This window comes from Triticum dicoccoides, chromosome 3B, assembly GCF_002162155.2.
Source record: "Triticum dicoccoides isolate Atlit2015 ecotype Zavitan chromosome 3B, WEW_v2.0, whole genome shotgun sequence".
Lineage (NCBI taxonomy): Eukaryota > Viridiplantae > Streptophyta > Magnoliopsida > Poales > Poaceae > Triticum > Triticum dicoccoides.
Window position 1 is genome coordinate 511938990 of NC_041385.1, and position 15472 is coordinate 511954461.

The following is a 15472-nucleotide window of genomic DNA, read 5'->3' on the forward strand; positions in this document are numbered from 1 at the left end:
GGCAGAGGAAGAGGAGCCTATTGACGAGCTGGACAACTACCATACGGTGCCTGCCGCTGCCGCATCTTCAGCGACGCTCACCTCGAACGCCCTCTGCCGCTCCAGACGACCCCTCTGGAACCGGTGGTTCTCCTTGTAGATCTCCTGATTCCTCGCCTCTGAGGTGGCGTGCGCCGTGGCCACGGCGATGGTAAGGCTCTTTGTGTGCTCGACAGGCGTTCCTCCTCCTCCTCCCGCAGGAACTCGGTGTAGCGTGCAAGGTCCCTGACGCACGTGCGGGCATCCACCTCCGCCTCTCGCCTTCGGGCGGCGATGGAGGAGTGGGTGATGACCCCGACGGTCGACGGTGGGCTGGCGGCCATGGCGGCCGATGATGGGGTGGCGGCCACGACCACCACCTCCCGCCTTTGGGTCGCGTCGGCGGAGCGGACGATGGCACTGGCTTTCGACGGTGGTGTGGCAGCAACGGCGGCCGGCAACAGCTGCCGATAGGCAGCAGCGGTGGAGCTTGTGGTGGGTGTTCCCTGCACACCCAACAGGGATGCCACGCGCACTACACTATGCCGGGAACTGCACCGCCATCGCGGTGTAGCCTCCCAACTGGAGCTGTCCTCTGATGATGGCGGAGTGGCTGAGCGACGACGATGGACCGGTGACATTAGCGATCGTGGGAGAAGCAGACGAGATAAGCTACAGGGAGGGAGGGGAAAATGCGATGCAGGACTCGTCGGCCATGAGGGTTTATATAGCAGGCATGTAAGCATTGGGATTTTGGGAGATTTCACCGAGTCGGGCGGGAACCTGTGAGGTTGCGCGGGAAAGGGCTCACCGATGATTCATTGGCGCCACCATTTGGCTAAAAGAATGCCCCTGCGCGCTGCGCAAGCTTGCGCTATAAGCCGTCTACGGTAGCGGGGTGACAAGACGTGCGAGAGGAGGACGAAAGGCCACGTGCACATACGGTTAATAAAAAATGTTTACGAGTTAATTACCTACTATACCCCCGTCCTGGTTTATAATTAGGATTTAACTAATAAAATACGAATGCATGTCGCCAAAGATTATATAGTTGGATTCGTCTTTGAACATAGTTTCCAATAATATATTTTTTATAACATGCATTAAAATTTTGTTGGTTAAATTTGAGGGCAAAGTATGGCACAAAATATAAAGGGGACTATAGACCAAGACGGAGGTAGTAGCACACGGCCGCTCTCTATGTAGCGACCCAACTATCGGCCAGCTTGTAGGCGACCATTTCCTGCGTGTTCAAATTGCTTTATGGGTGTGGTTGCTTGAGGTTGATGCGGCTGCGGTGCACTCTGCTCGCGTCCCGTCGCGCGCGCTCTGCTCTCGCGTCCCTCTGGGTGCTCTGCCCACGTCCCTCCATGCGTGCTGCCAGTGTTTGGGGTCGGTGCACGATCACGCACGTTCGTCTGCATGCGACAATGCAGTTACCCGCTGCAAAAACTGCCATGCGGACGCGCCGAGAATCCAGGCCGCCCGACCCCCATTTATTCCTGCGGCCATTTACCTTCATCTCTCGCGTCACACGAGACAATAAGCACACCCACGACAACACATACAGAAAGGACATCCAGCGGTTCCAATGGCGATCCCCGTGGCTCCAATGGTGCTCCCAGCAGTCGACGATGACAACGGCGGGCAGTTCACCACGCATCACGTAGTGGACACCCACGTGAGGGGGAAGGCCTTCTGAGTGGTGTACATGAACGATCTGGTGTCGATGGAGAGATCCATCCAAACTATGGAGTAGTTCCTTGCCGAGGACAAGTACCAAGTGGTCGGCTTTGACCTCGAGTACACCATCGGTCGTGCCAGGCATGATCAGAAGGTTGTCGTCGCCCTGTTGTGCGTGCGACATGATGTCCTTGTCTACCACTACCACCTGGCCACAAGGCCTTGTGAGTGTTTCTCCAGGTTTATCAACAACTCCAACTACAATTTCGCTACGGTGGACACCACCAACGATCTAAAAGCGCTCAAGGTTTCGGGCTTGAATGCCGAAATCTTGTCAACATCCAGGACCACTACAAGGTCTGGGGCAGCGACAACAACAAACCGAACTCCCTGGTTGACCTCGCCTCAGCCATCATCGACCCCTACTACATGAAGATGAAGGATGAGAGCAAGAAGGACAAGAACGCCTGGCAACATGTTTGGCATGAGAGACTGGATGAACAACACGTCAAGTACGCCGCCAATGACACATACACAAGCTACGAGATATACAGGTGGATCGTTGACATGAGGAAGTGTCTTCTTCCTGCCCTATACGAGGGTAAATTGGCTGTTTAGTCACTTATGTAATTGGATGTTTAGTCACTTATGTAATTGGATGTTTATTTCTGTTTATCCAATTACATAAGAATAACATGTAATTTTTGACATTTTTTGTTTTTTGAACACATGTTGATTGGCTTGAAGAAGGTCTATCTCGTTACTTTTTGATATTTTTTGTTTTTTGAACACATGTTGATTGGCTTGAATGATGGTCTATCCCGCCAGTTTACGACATGTTTCCAAAACATGGACCTCGAGGTTAATTCAACTAATACGATGGAGCACTATATACATTCAATGCAATTAAATGTTTTCCAAAAAAGTGATATGATTTCTGTGAAACCTATAAGTCATGTATGTCAAATTAACCTCTGTGTACTTGTTCTCAAATTAACCTCCGGGCCTGTTTGCCGCGTACCACACACATCTTGTTAAGTTGAACAACCATTGATGTTCTCTTGCCTAATCCAAAACAGTTCATTCGAGTGAACCGTATGCCGTGTATCACTCACACCTTGATTTGGCTGATTGTTTCTGTTGCTTTCCCTAATAGCAAATAGTTCATCGGAGCAAACTGTATGCCGTATATCACACACACAATGATATGGCTGCCCGATTCTGTTGTTCTGTCTAATCGCAAACAGTTCGTCTGGATCAACCGTATGCCCATCATCGCACATGCAAGTAAAATCTGAACTGTGTTTGATGTACCCGCCATCACAGACGTTTTGCACCTTTTTGACGGTTATTTTACATCATCGTTTGTGATTAATGCACCGCACGCAGTTTCATCAAAGGGTTTCTGATCGTAGTGTCGCGTTAGCAGCATCCTGCAATAGTGTTATTCATGATAAGTGTTTATTATTCATGCTGGAATTGTATTGATCGGAAACCTTAATACATGTGTGAATACATAAACAAACAATGTGTCCCTAGTGAAACTTTACTAGACTAGCTCGTTGATCAAAGATGGTTAAGGTTTCCTAACCATGGACATGAGTTGTCATTTGATAACAAGATCACATCATTAGGAGAATGATGTGATGGATAATACCCATCCATTAGCTTAGCATAATGATCGTTCAAGTTTTATTGTTATTGCTTTCTTCATGTCAAATACATATTCCTTCAACTATGAGATTATGCAACTCCCGGATACCGGAAGAATGCCTTGTGTGTTCTATCAAACATCACAACGTAACTGGGTGATTATAAATATTCTCTACAGGTATCTCCGAAGGTGTTTGTTGAGTTGGCATGGATCGAGATTAGGATTTGTCACTCTAAGTATCGAGGAGGTATCTCTAGGTCCTCTCGGTAATACACATCACAAGCTTGCAAGCAAATGACCAAGGAGTTAGTCATGGGGTGATCTATTATGGAACGAGTAAAGAGACTTGCCGGCAACGAGATTGAACTAGGTATGAAGATACCGATGATCGAATCTCGGGCAAGTAACATACCGATGGACAAAGGGAATTACGTATGTTGTCATAACGGTTCAACCAATAAAGATCTTTGTAGAATATGTAGGAGCCAATATGGGCATCCAGGTTCCGCTATTGGTTATTGAACGGAGAGGTGTATCGGTCATGTCTACATAGTTCTCGAACCCGTAGGGTCTGCACGCTTAACGTTCGATGACGATATAGTATTATATGAGTTACATGATTTGGTGACCGAATGATGTTCGGAGTCCCGGATGAGATCACGAACATGACGAGGAGTCTTGAAATGGTCGAGAGGTAAATATTGATATATAGGACGATGGTATTCGAACACCGGAAGTGTTTCGGGGGTACCGGGTACTTAGCCGGTCACCGGAAGGGGTTCCAGGCACCCCCGACAAAAGATATGGGCCTTATGGGCCAAGAGGGGAAATGCACCAGCCATAAGGGGCTGGTATGCCCCTCATATGGGCCGACCTAGGAGGAGAAGGAAAGAGGGGAATGGAAAGGAAAGAGTGGAATAGGATTCCCCCTTCCTTCCTTCCCCCCCTCTTTCCTTCCCCCTCCGACAAATATGGCAGGGGGCGCGGCCAAGGGCAGGAGCCCAAGTAGGATTCAGACCTACTTGGGGCGCCCTTTGGCCTCTCCCCTCTCCCTCCCACCTATATATATGAGGAGGGGGCGCCTGGCACACCCCAGACAATGGCCTAGCCGTGTGCGGCGCCCCCCTCCACCGTTTACACCCCCGGTCATATTTTCGTAGTGCTTAGGCGAAGCCCTGCGGAGATCACTTCACAATCACCATCACCACGGCTTCGTGCTGATGGAACTCATTTACTACCTCGACGTCTTGCTGGATCAAGAAGGCGAGGGACGTCACCGAGCTGGACGTGTGCAGAACGCGGAGGTGTCGTGCGTTTGGTACTTGATCGGTTGAAGCGCGAAGAAGTTCGACTACATCAACCGTGTTGTAAAACGCTTCCGCTTATGGTCTACGAGGGTACGTAGACACACTCTCCACCTCCTTGCTATGCATCTCCATGGATAGATCATTGTGTGTGTAGAATATTTTTCCATGCAACGATTCCCAACACTGGCGCGCCCTGGTGTTTTCTGGTCACGAGGTGCCCTCCTTTGGTAGTTATTTGCTCCAGTGTTTTTTATATATTCCAAAATATTTCTTCGTAATTTTTAGCCCATTTGGAGATGTACAGAATAGGTATCTCTGATATAGCTTTTTCGGGTCCAGAATTCCACCTGCCGGCATTCTCCCTCTTTGTGTAAACCTTGCATATTATAAGAGAAAAGGCATTAGAATTACTCAATAAAGCATTACTATGCATAAAAACATTATAAATAACAGTAGGAAAACTTGATGCAAAATGGAGGTATCAACCCTACGGGTTCGAGAATGATGTAGACATGACCGAGAAGCTCATCCGGTCAATAACCAATAGCAGGACCTGGATGCCCATATTGGTTCCTACATATTCCACGAAGATCTTTATCGGTCGAACCTTCATGACAACATACGTAGTTCCCTTTGTCTGTCGGTATGTTACTTGCCCGAGATTCGACCGTCGGTATCTCCATACCTAGTTCAATCTCGTTACCGGCAAGTCCTTTACTTGTTCCGTAATACATCATCTTGTAACTAACTCCTTAGTCACTTTGCTTGCACGCTTCTTGTGATGTTGTATTAATGAGAGGGCCCAGATATACCTCTCCATCATACAGAGTGACAAATCCCAATCTTGATTCACGCCAACTCAACAGACGCCTTCGGAGATGCCTGTAGAGCATCTTTATGATCAACCAGTTACGTTGTGACATTTGATAGCACACAAGGTATTCCTCCGGTATCTGGGAGTTTCATGATCTCATGGTTGAAGGAATATGTATTTGACATTAAGAAAGCAGTAGCAATAAACCGAACAATCATATGCTAAGCTAACGGATGGGTCTTGTCTATCACATCATTCTCCTAATGATGTGATCCCGTTATCAAGTGACAACACATGTCTATAGTTAGGAAACCTTAACCATCTTTGATCAACGAGCTAGTCTAGTAGAGGCTTACTAGGGACACAGTATTTGTTTATGTATCCACACATGTATTTAAGTTTCTGGTCAATACAATTCTAGCATGAATAATAAACCTTTATCATAATTAAGGAAATATAATAATAACAACTTTATTATTGCCTCTAGGGCATATTTCCAACAATTACTGCCGAATTATTATCTCTCAACAAAAGGAAGGTGTTTGAACCATTTTGTCGAACTCCTCCCCACATACGCCCTGTTGGCCATAGGTGGGTTTTTGTTCGGAAGAGAGATGAAAATAATAAGGTAGTATAGTAAAAAGCAAGGCTCGTTGCTCAAGGGTTCACTCAACGACCGGGTGTCAATTTTGAGGAGACTTATTCACCGGTCATGGATGGAGTTACCTTTAGATACTTGATCTCAATGGCAGTAAACATGGGCTTGAAAATGAAACTAATGGATGTTGTCACTGCCTACATGTATGGTAACTTGGATTCAAACATATACATGAAGGTTTCAGAAGGTATCCCTGTTCCGAACCATGATAGAGCAAACAAGGGTCTATATAGTGTTCAACTCCAAAAGGCACTGTACGGACTCAGACAGTCTGGTAGGATGTGGTATAATCGCCTAAGCGATTTCCTTCATCAGAAGGGCTACACGAGCAATAAAGATTGCCAATGTGTTTTATACGACGATCGCAAGATGGATTCTGTATAATCTCGGTGTACATGTGCGATTTAAACATAATCGTTACGCCTGAGGATATTGAGGAAGCGAGTTCCTACCTGATGTCGAAATTCGAGATGAAGGATTTGGGTAAAACCAAGTTCTGTCTAGGTCTGCAACTTGAATATTTCCCTAATGGGATTCTAGTGCACCAGTCGGCTTATGCGCAGAAGGTGTTGGAAAGATTTGGATTTGATAAGGCATATCCTTCTAAGACCCCAATGGTTGAGAGATCTTTACAGCCAGACAAGGATCCGTTCAGGCCCAAGGAGGGGGGGGGGACTCTGGACTAGAGGTTCCTTACATGAGTGAAGTTGGAGCACTCATGTACCACACAAATTTTACACGGCCAGACATCGCTTTCGCCGCCAGTTTGCTTGCTAGGTACAGTTCTGAACCTACCAAGAGACATTGGAAAGGTGTTAAGGATGTCGTTACCTCCAAGGGACCAAAGATCATGACCTGTTTTATAAAAGGAATCAAGACCTATCTCTTATAGGCTATGCCGATGCTTGTTACCTATCGAACCCGCATGATTGCAAATCACAGACTGGATATGTTTTCCTTTGTGGTGGAACTGCATTTTCCTGGAAATCGTCCAAGCAAACTCTGTGTCGACTTCCACGAACCACTCGGAAATCATGGCACTATTTGAAGCATCAAAAGAATGTGTATCGCTTTGACGGATGATCGGCCACATTCAGTAGACGTGTGGGCTGAACACCGTACAAACCCCTACAATTAACTATGAAGGTAATGCTGCTTGTGTTGCACAAGTCCAGATGGGTCATGTGAAGAGTAACCTCACAAAGCATATTAGTCCCAAGTTCTTCTATGCACATGAGCTGCATCAATTGAACGAGGTGATAATTTTGCATACTAAGTCCTGTTACAATCTTGCTGGTATGTTCATTAAATCATTACCGTCATCAATCTTCGAGAGGTGTGTGCATGGAGTCAGTATAATGAGGCTTAGAGAGATGCAAGGTTCAGGGGAAGAAACTTCACAAACTCATAGTTGAAATCTTAATCCCGATGACCGAGTACTCAACTTGATGGTTGAGTGGATTGTACTTTTTTTCCCTTGAGTGGATTTTCCTAATGTTTCTCACACGAGGTTTTGACGAGGCAATTCGTGCAATACAACAACGTATACTATGCGCTTTTTCTTCATATTTTTTTTACAGAATTTTTCGAAGTTTTGAGGCATGGATATACGGATAATTACCCAAGGGGGAGTATTGGGAAATCGGGCCCACATTGTGGGAGCCAGCGGAGGCGTGCGAGGCGCACGGGCTAGGCCCTCCCGTTTTCACACTTTGCGTTAAGTGAGTATTTATCCCTTGACCCCCCTACCCCTATATAAATAGATGAGAAGCAATCATTGTAACAGAGATCCATTATTAATAAAGAAAGTCTCCTCTCTACTTCCCTGTGTTCATCTACTTTGCGTGTTCGACCACTTTGCCTACGACGCTCGCTCTGATTCCGTAACCTTGAACCGGATTCGACGGTGAAGTTGCGGAAGAGAACCAAATTTACAAGTATGGGTAAGGCTCTACTTCCAGGGGACCAGCTGCCACCCGCTCAATCCGCGGGGTATTGCCACCGAACTCTTCGCCACCGTTTCATACCTCAAGGGGCAGTTAGTTTTTTTTTTTTTTTGAGTCATACAGTAGTAGTAGTACTTGTTAGTTGGTGGACCTGTTGCCAACTCAGCCGCCAGCCAGCCATCTTTTTCCCATCCAAGTTCTCAACTTCCCCTCCCAAACCCCCTCGCTCGATTCTTCCTCGGACCGACGGACCCTCCTCGGCTCTATCCAATTCCTCTTCCATAAGTCTCCGATCGGATCTCCCGGCCGACGCACCAGCGCCGACGATGGAGCCCCAGCCGCCCACGTCCACGGAGGAGGAGGAGGCGGCGGGGTCGACGACCCCTCGGTTTAGGCTCGGGAAGCAGTCGTCCCTGGCGCCCAACCGCGGCGGCGGCGGTGCTGAAAACGGCGCTGAGGTGTCGGGAGAGGCCGCCGGCGTCGCCAGTTTCCAGATGATGTATCTGGCCCACGAGGGCAACGCGGAGGGGATACGCGAGCTCCTCGATGCCGGCGCCGACCCCAACTTCCGCGACTCCGACGGCCGCACGGCGTTGCATGTCTCCGCCTGCGAGGGCCACGCCGAGGTCGTCGAGCTGCTGCTCGACCGAGGCGCGGAGGCCGTTGTCGAGGACCAGTGGGGAAGCACGGTGAGCCTGCTTTAGACTTTCGCCTCCGTGTTTCTCCATTTGTTCTGCTTTCTTGATAACCTCATAATTTTCCCATGGGGATTCCGATTTAGTGGGAAAACGCTGTAAATCATTAGAGCATGTTTTTGTACGTGAAGTGCTGAATTTCTGTTTTTCAACACAGTAAGTATTTTTTGGGTAATGGTATTCAGCTTACTTTCGCTTGGGAGGGGATGGCAAATCGAACGTTTTTTATGGCAATTTATATTGTCATGAGGATGTCAATTTTTAGTTTGCAAGCACGGCAAAACCTGGCAAAGAAAAATAAATGAACAGAGGCGGATTTGCCATTCTTCTCAACCAAACTTACCATCCCGACAACATAAATTGCGATGCAAATCATTTGCAATTGCCATACTTCCCGGTCGCTGGTTAAGAGTTTTTTCCCCTTCAAATTATTGTACTAAAGTTAGACACTTATTTTGGGACCGGGGAGTATAAGATGTTTTATATATTTTAATATGGACAACATATGGACTGACGAGTGATATGCAACGTGTCTATATATATCCGACTCAGAAAAAAGGTTAGAACATCCTATAATAGTGAACGGATGGAGTACATATAAATACTTGCTGTTTAGGAACTATATATAGGTATATACTTTCACTTGAGTTAATTGTGTGTTGCACTACTATCGGGCAGCCTTTGGCAGATGCGATGCATTACCAGAATCACGATGTTATCAAGATCCTGGAGAAACATGGCTCGAACCATAAGGTACTAATGCTGTATTTTTATTACGCTTGCATGTTCAGGCGTTCCAGCGTTCTTATATAATACTAATATCCACTTCCTTTTTTTTGAAGGTTGCTCCTATGCATGTTAACAGTGATCGTGATGTTCCTGAATACGAGATTGACCCAAACGAACTTGACTTCACTAATGGCAAAGATTTAGCTAAGGTATGTGTTAACTCGCAGTCACAATTTTTACTCGAATAACTAGTCTGGACATGAAGTTTTTTCATCGAATGCTATTTGTTTCTTATAGTTTCATTGCCTTCTCAGGGTACATTTCGGAAAGCAACATGGAGAGGCATTATGGTTGCTGTCAAGAAGCTGGATGATGATGTACTTACCGACGAGAACAAAGTGTGGGTTGATTTCACTGAGTAGTTACCTTAATTCCTGATTTATGTTGGCATTCTTTCACTTACGAGTTACTCGATTGCCCAAGTTGGTACTTCCCTTACAGTTTGGATGGATATCTTTGCATTGCAGACAGGCATTCAGAGATGAGCTTGACGTTCTGCAACTAATACGGCATCCAAATGTCGTTCAATTTCTGGGTGCTGTAACACAAACCAACCCGATGATGATTGTCATGGAGTTTATGCCGAAGGTTTGTCTTGGAGTAATGTTCTTTCCAGGTTCATATTATTTTATATTTGATAGCCACTAGTCTCATCTGATGCCATTTAATCAACCACCATTACAGATGCCCTAGTCAAACTTTCTAGGTGTATACTCACGGCTTCCTCTTGAACTAGTATTTGCCTATTTGGTTACGTGTAGTGAGTAAAGGATTGCTGTTGTCATAGTTGACAGTACAAATCAGTTACCGGTCCGTATGATGTTATTTAGCTTTTTTGTTGGTATCACAATAAATATGATTTCTTTCTATCTACTTTCTGTATGATTTCAGCACTGCATAAATTCTTATGTTTCTTAACAATGTATCATTATTTCTGCAACATAATCAGGCTTTCAGTTGACTATCAAAATAAATCACTTTGTTTTATATATTATCAGTGTGGAAATGTTTATTTTCAGGGTGATTTGCGCAAACACTTAAGTAAGAAAGGAGCTCTGGAACCTTTGTATGCAGTTAAATTAGCTCTTGATATTGCAAGGTTTGCCACTCACCATATTCCCCACATCACAGGGACTCTATTATTGCTATTTTTTCTGTTGTTATAACCAGTCCTAACTCGTGGATCTTTGTTCAATGTGACAGAGGAATGAGTTACTTACATGAGCATAAACCTCAAGGTATCATCCACCGTGACCTTGAGCCTTCGTGAGTACTTTATCTCAAAAGATCTTGAGAAATTTGAAGTTTTTTTGTTATTTGCCTCAAGCATCAGTTGCTTCAGATACCTAATTTGTTGAATTTATTTTCTGCCCCTCGTGTAAGAAAATAGAAACATATTGAGGGATGATACTGGGCATCTGAAGGTGGCAGATTTTGATTTGTGTAAGATGCTAAAATGGAGAAGAAAAGTCAGAGAGGACAAACCAGTTACTTCTCCTGGCAATGCATGTAAGCTTATGTACATTTTTTCATCCTAAATTTTTTCTAGTGAGCAGCTCACTGCTTTTGCAAATTTATTCACCTGCTGTTACTGATAATTCATGAATATGTCATAGGTAGGTATGTAGCTCCAGAAGTCCTGCGTAAAGAGGAGTATGATAATAAAGTTGATGTCTTCTCGTTCGCCTTGATACTCCAGGAGGTAATTTTTTTGCTATATAGCATTGCGTATTTCTATGCCATATTGGATGTTTCATCTTGTAATCAACATTTTGTGTAGTCTCAGTTAGAAATTTGAACATGCAGAAAATTTGTTTGATAGATACTCCCAGATCCTTCTAGATGACAGTACTTTTTCCTAATATTTGTACTCTTTCAGATGATTGAAGGATGTCTCCCTTTTCATGATAAGAAGATTGATGAAATTGAGAAGGCCCATAGTTCTAAAGAAAGGCCACCATTTAGAGCTCCTCCAAAGCATTATGCCTACGGGTTAAGAGAGTAAGATTCTCCCACCTTTTTTGCTTTACTATATGGCAGTTGGCAATTACCAATTTGTTTCAGCATTAGAATGGCTTGATTGGATTGCCAATTTCAAGCTTTAGCAATCCATAATCCATTTTGACGATACGGTTCTGTATCCTCCGGATACCATTATACACTGTGACTTTAGTTTGTCTTCCATCCTGACTTTGATTGCTTGCCTACTTGATACTGCTACAGGTTGATTGAAAAATGCTGGAGTGAAAATCCTGCTGATAGGCCCAACTTTAGAGTGGTCATTGATCGGTTGTCTGCCATCCAAATCGAACTAGCTCGCAGAAACCGTTGGAAGGTAATAGCTAATGATTTCCTATAGAATTGTTGTCTTGTTCCATCGTAGCAAAATATACATTATTCTAGCAAAGGTGTCCTCATGCTGGCTATTCTGGAACAACAGGTCAGACCTCTCAAGTGTTTCCTGAGCTTCGAAGGTTTGCGGAAGAAGGATCGCAATGAGGGCAGCACCACCCGCTCGTCACGCTCATCGCGATAACAGCCAGTTGTCGTTGTTGATTTCATTTGGCAGATCTTATTCATGATTGATAGAAGGCCAACTCTCTATACCATCATCTTTGTGTATCTGAATTTTCTCTGCAGAAGCATGGTATGCTTGTGTTTCTTCCCTGCTGATCAGAATGCTGTTGTACATCAGACGTTTATCACTAAGCCATCAAGGAATTCATGTACAGATTAATCTCTTCGTTTTATACTAGTTTGCTTCAGTGATAGCAAAGCAGCTCCACTTAAGGAAATGTAATCTCATGTTGTGGTGTGACACTTTTGCGGAATGCCATTTGGTCATGTTATTAATCTTTCTGAAGGGCAAATCTGTAGTGTATACTGAAGACTGCACGTTACAAGAATGTACTCATACGCTGCCTTCGGCACTGAGAGCAACTCTAGCCGATCCCCTAAAATTTAAAGAGGTAAATTGATGAGTATCCTTTAGAGTAGTATATTTACTCTAAATTTTGGTCGTTTCTAGTTGATCCCTGAAATTAGCGGAGTAAAGATTTGCTTTTACCAAAATGGTCCAATTCTAGATTACATAGTACATTCCAACAACATATTTGCACACATATTAAATCCAAACATTATAATTAAGGTTCACACAATTCATGAATATTACAAATTCATAGTTTACAAACTAAATTGTTCAAATTCAAACACAACGAAGGGTTCAAATGCAGTAGAGAGCATGATAAAAGCACAACTACGAAGTGCTATGGAGATGCGAATGATGCTCAACAAGATCATCTTGGAGTTGGGTATGAACTTCTCAGTTCTCGATCCTGTGATGCGCTTTGCGGAAATTTTGCACCGTGGTCTGGCTCAAGAGGATTCATATTGGTGATGTACCGAAAGTTCTCATGCATGTCTCTCTCATCTTAAATGATCATGTTATGCAAGGTGATGCAACATGCAATGATTTGCCATAGAACCTTGGGATTCCGATGCTCAGTAGGGCCACTAACGATGGCAAAGCGCTTCTGAAGCACACCGAAAACTCTCTTCACATCCTTCCTAGTTGACTCTTGACGTGTTGCAAAGTGAGATCTTTTGTTAACTTTTGAATGTGGAATTGTTTTGACAAATGTGGCCCATGGAGGATAGATGCCATCTTCAAGGTCGTAACCCATCATGTACTCACGGCCATTGACCATTTAGTTGCAAGGAGGAGCCTTTTTTGACAAAAAGCCTAGCAAACAGTGGCGATCTTGACATCACATTCAGGTCACTGTGAGAGCCAGGCAATCTAAAGAATGAATGTCAAATCCATAGATCCTTTGATGCAACAACCTCAAGAATGATGGTTGGATTGTTGCATTGGTCTTTGTGCTGACCTTTCTACCCCGCATGACAATTCTTCCACCTCCACTTCATGCAATCAATTGATCCTAGCATCCCAGGCCATCCTCTTGCCTCACTTGATGCCAACAACCTCTTAGTGTCTTCCTCATTTGGTGCACTCAAGTACGCTGGTCCAAAGGTATCAATCACAACTCTTGTGTATCTTCGGACGACCTCCAAAGTTGTATCTTCTCCAATGCAGACATAATCATCAATGGAATCGGCCAAACACCCATAAGCCAGAACTCGAACAACCGTGATACACTTCATCAAAGGGCTCACACTTATCTCTTCGCATGCATTCTTCTTGAGGTTGAAAATCATCATGCTTCTCCATGGATTTTGCAATGGTGAGAAAGAGACTTGTGTGCATCCGAAATCGGCGGAGAATATACTTCTCCGAATGGGTTGGATTAGGGTCATAATAATCTCTCATAATCTTGGCATGGCCTTTCGCTCTATCACGGTTGAGTTGTATTCGGTCGAACTGCAATCCTCTCCTCGGCCGCCAAATGTCATCAATGAAGATCATGCCAATGACCATTTCAAAGTCATCGTCATCTTCTTCCTCCTCCGAGGACGAAGAGTCCTCGCAGATCATCTCTCTAAGACTCTTCATCTTCAATTTAAATCTCGGTTGAATTTAATTGGCAAAATAAAAACACAAACAAACTCACCTAGCTAGGCAAACCGTTGGACACTTGCAATGCGGCGGAGGTGTAACGACTGACCGACAATGTTGGCCGATACTAGCGGTCGGCGAGGCGCGGAGATGACCGTCAAAGCATGGTGAGGTGCTCATGAGACTATGAGGGAGAAGATCCAAGCCGCTTTCTGGTGATGAGGTAGATGCAGCGGCTGTTGGGGAACGTTGCATGGAAAACAATTTTTTTTCTACGCACACGCAAGATCTACCCATGGAGATGCATAACTATGAGAGGAGAGAGTGTGTATACGTACCCTCGTAGACCGTTAAGCGGAAGCGTTTATCACGTGGTTGATGTAGTCGTACTCTTTGCGAATCGATCACGATCCAACCGATCTAGTGTCGAACGGACGACACCTCCGAGTTTAGCACACGTGCGGCTCGATGATGTCTCCTCCTTGATCCAGCAAGTGGGGATAGAGAAGTAGATGGGATCACAACCAACACTACATCATGGTGGTGTCGAGCACCGACAGCGCTTCGCTAAGCGTCGCCGGGACGAGGCGGTGGAACTATGGAGTAACGGGAGAGAGAGGGGCACCCCTCCACTCTATATATAGGTGGAGGGGCGTGGGAAACAGCCCCTCCAAGCCCTAGGGCGCAACTAAGGGGGAGAGGACTTGGACACCAAGTCCAATCCTATTCCTACTAGGATTCCTTCCTTTTTTGCCTTCCCGTAGCCACATGGGCTTTTGAGAACTTGGTGCGCCTATCCCAATAAGGCCAGGGAGCCTCCCCGCAACACATGCTAGCCCTTGGGTCATGGTGGACCCTGTTGTGGACATCCGAACCCCTCCGGAATCCTTTGAAACCTTCTAGAAGCTTCCCGGCACAATACCGAGAAAACTACACCTTTTCCGGAAGCCAAAATATGACTTCCTATATATAAATCTTTACCTCTCTACCATTCCGAGACTCATCACGGCGTCCAGGATCTCATCTGGGACTCCGAACAAAATTTGGTTACCACTCATCAAATATCCCAATACTACTCTAGTGTCAACAAACGTTAAGCGTGCGACCCTACAGGTTCGGGAATTATGTAGTCATGACCGAGACACCTCTCTGGTCAATAACCAATAGTAGGACGTGGATGCCCATATTGATTCCAACATATTCCATGAATATCTTTTATCGGTTGAACCTTTATGACAACATACGTAATTCCCTTTGTTTGTCGGTATGTTACTTGCCTGAGATTCGATCGTCGGTATCTTCATACCTAGTTCAATATCGTTACCGGCAAGTCTCTTTACTCGTTCCGTAATACATCATCTTGTAACTAACTCTTAGTCACTTTGCTTGCAA

General features: G+C 45.0%; 1 protein-coding gene across 2 annotated transcripts; it reads left to right on the forward strand.

The window, feature by feature from the left end:
• The first annotated feature begins 8240 nt into the window (after positions 1-8240).
• LOC119276811 (integrin-linked protein kinase 1-like) lies at positions 8241-12417 on the forward strand. Of its 2 annotated transcripts, none has more exons than XM_037557966.1 (12): positions 8241-8769; positions 9454-9528; positions 9618-9713; positions 9819-9904; positions 10032-10152; positions 10584-10663; positions 10768-10830; positions 10955-11073; positions 11181-11266; positions 11444-11565; positions 11788-11899; positions 12005-12417. In XM_037557966.1, exons 1-12 carry the CDS (start codon positions 8407-8409, stop codon positions 12098-12100), a joined length of 1419 nt encoding a protein of 472 aa, XP_037413863.1. In that variant the 5' UTR covers positions 8241-8406; the 3' UTR covers positions 12101-12417. The 2 variants fall into 2 exon arrangements, with proteins under 2 accessions (XP_037413863.1, XP_037413864.1); XM_037557967.1 differs by having other exon boundaries at positions 10768-10802; positions 10948-11073.
• The last annotated feature ends 3055 nt before the right edge of the window (positions 12418-15472 follow it).

What these genes read in the sequence shown, in the direction of transcription:
- LOC119276811 (XM_037557966.1), top strand. Translation starts at nt 8,407, where the DNA reads ATGGAGCCCCAGCCGCCCACGTCCACGGAGGAGGAGGAGGCGGCGGGG. An exon ending in AGGACCAGTGGGGAAGCACG is followed by an intron (nt 8,770 to 9,453) that starts GTGAGCCTGCTT and finishes ACTATCGGGCAG; the next exon opens with CCTTTGGCAGATGCGATGCA. An exon ending in TCGCCTTGATACTCCAGGAG is followed by an intron (nt 11,267 to 11,443) that starts GTAATTTTTTTG and finishes GTACTCTTTCAG; the next exon opens with ATGATTGAAGGATGTCTCCC.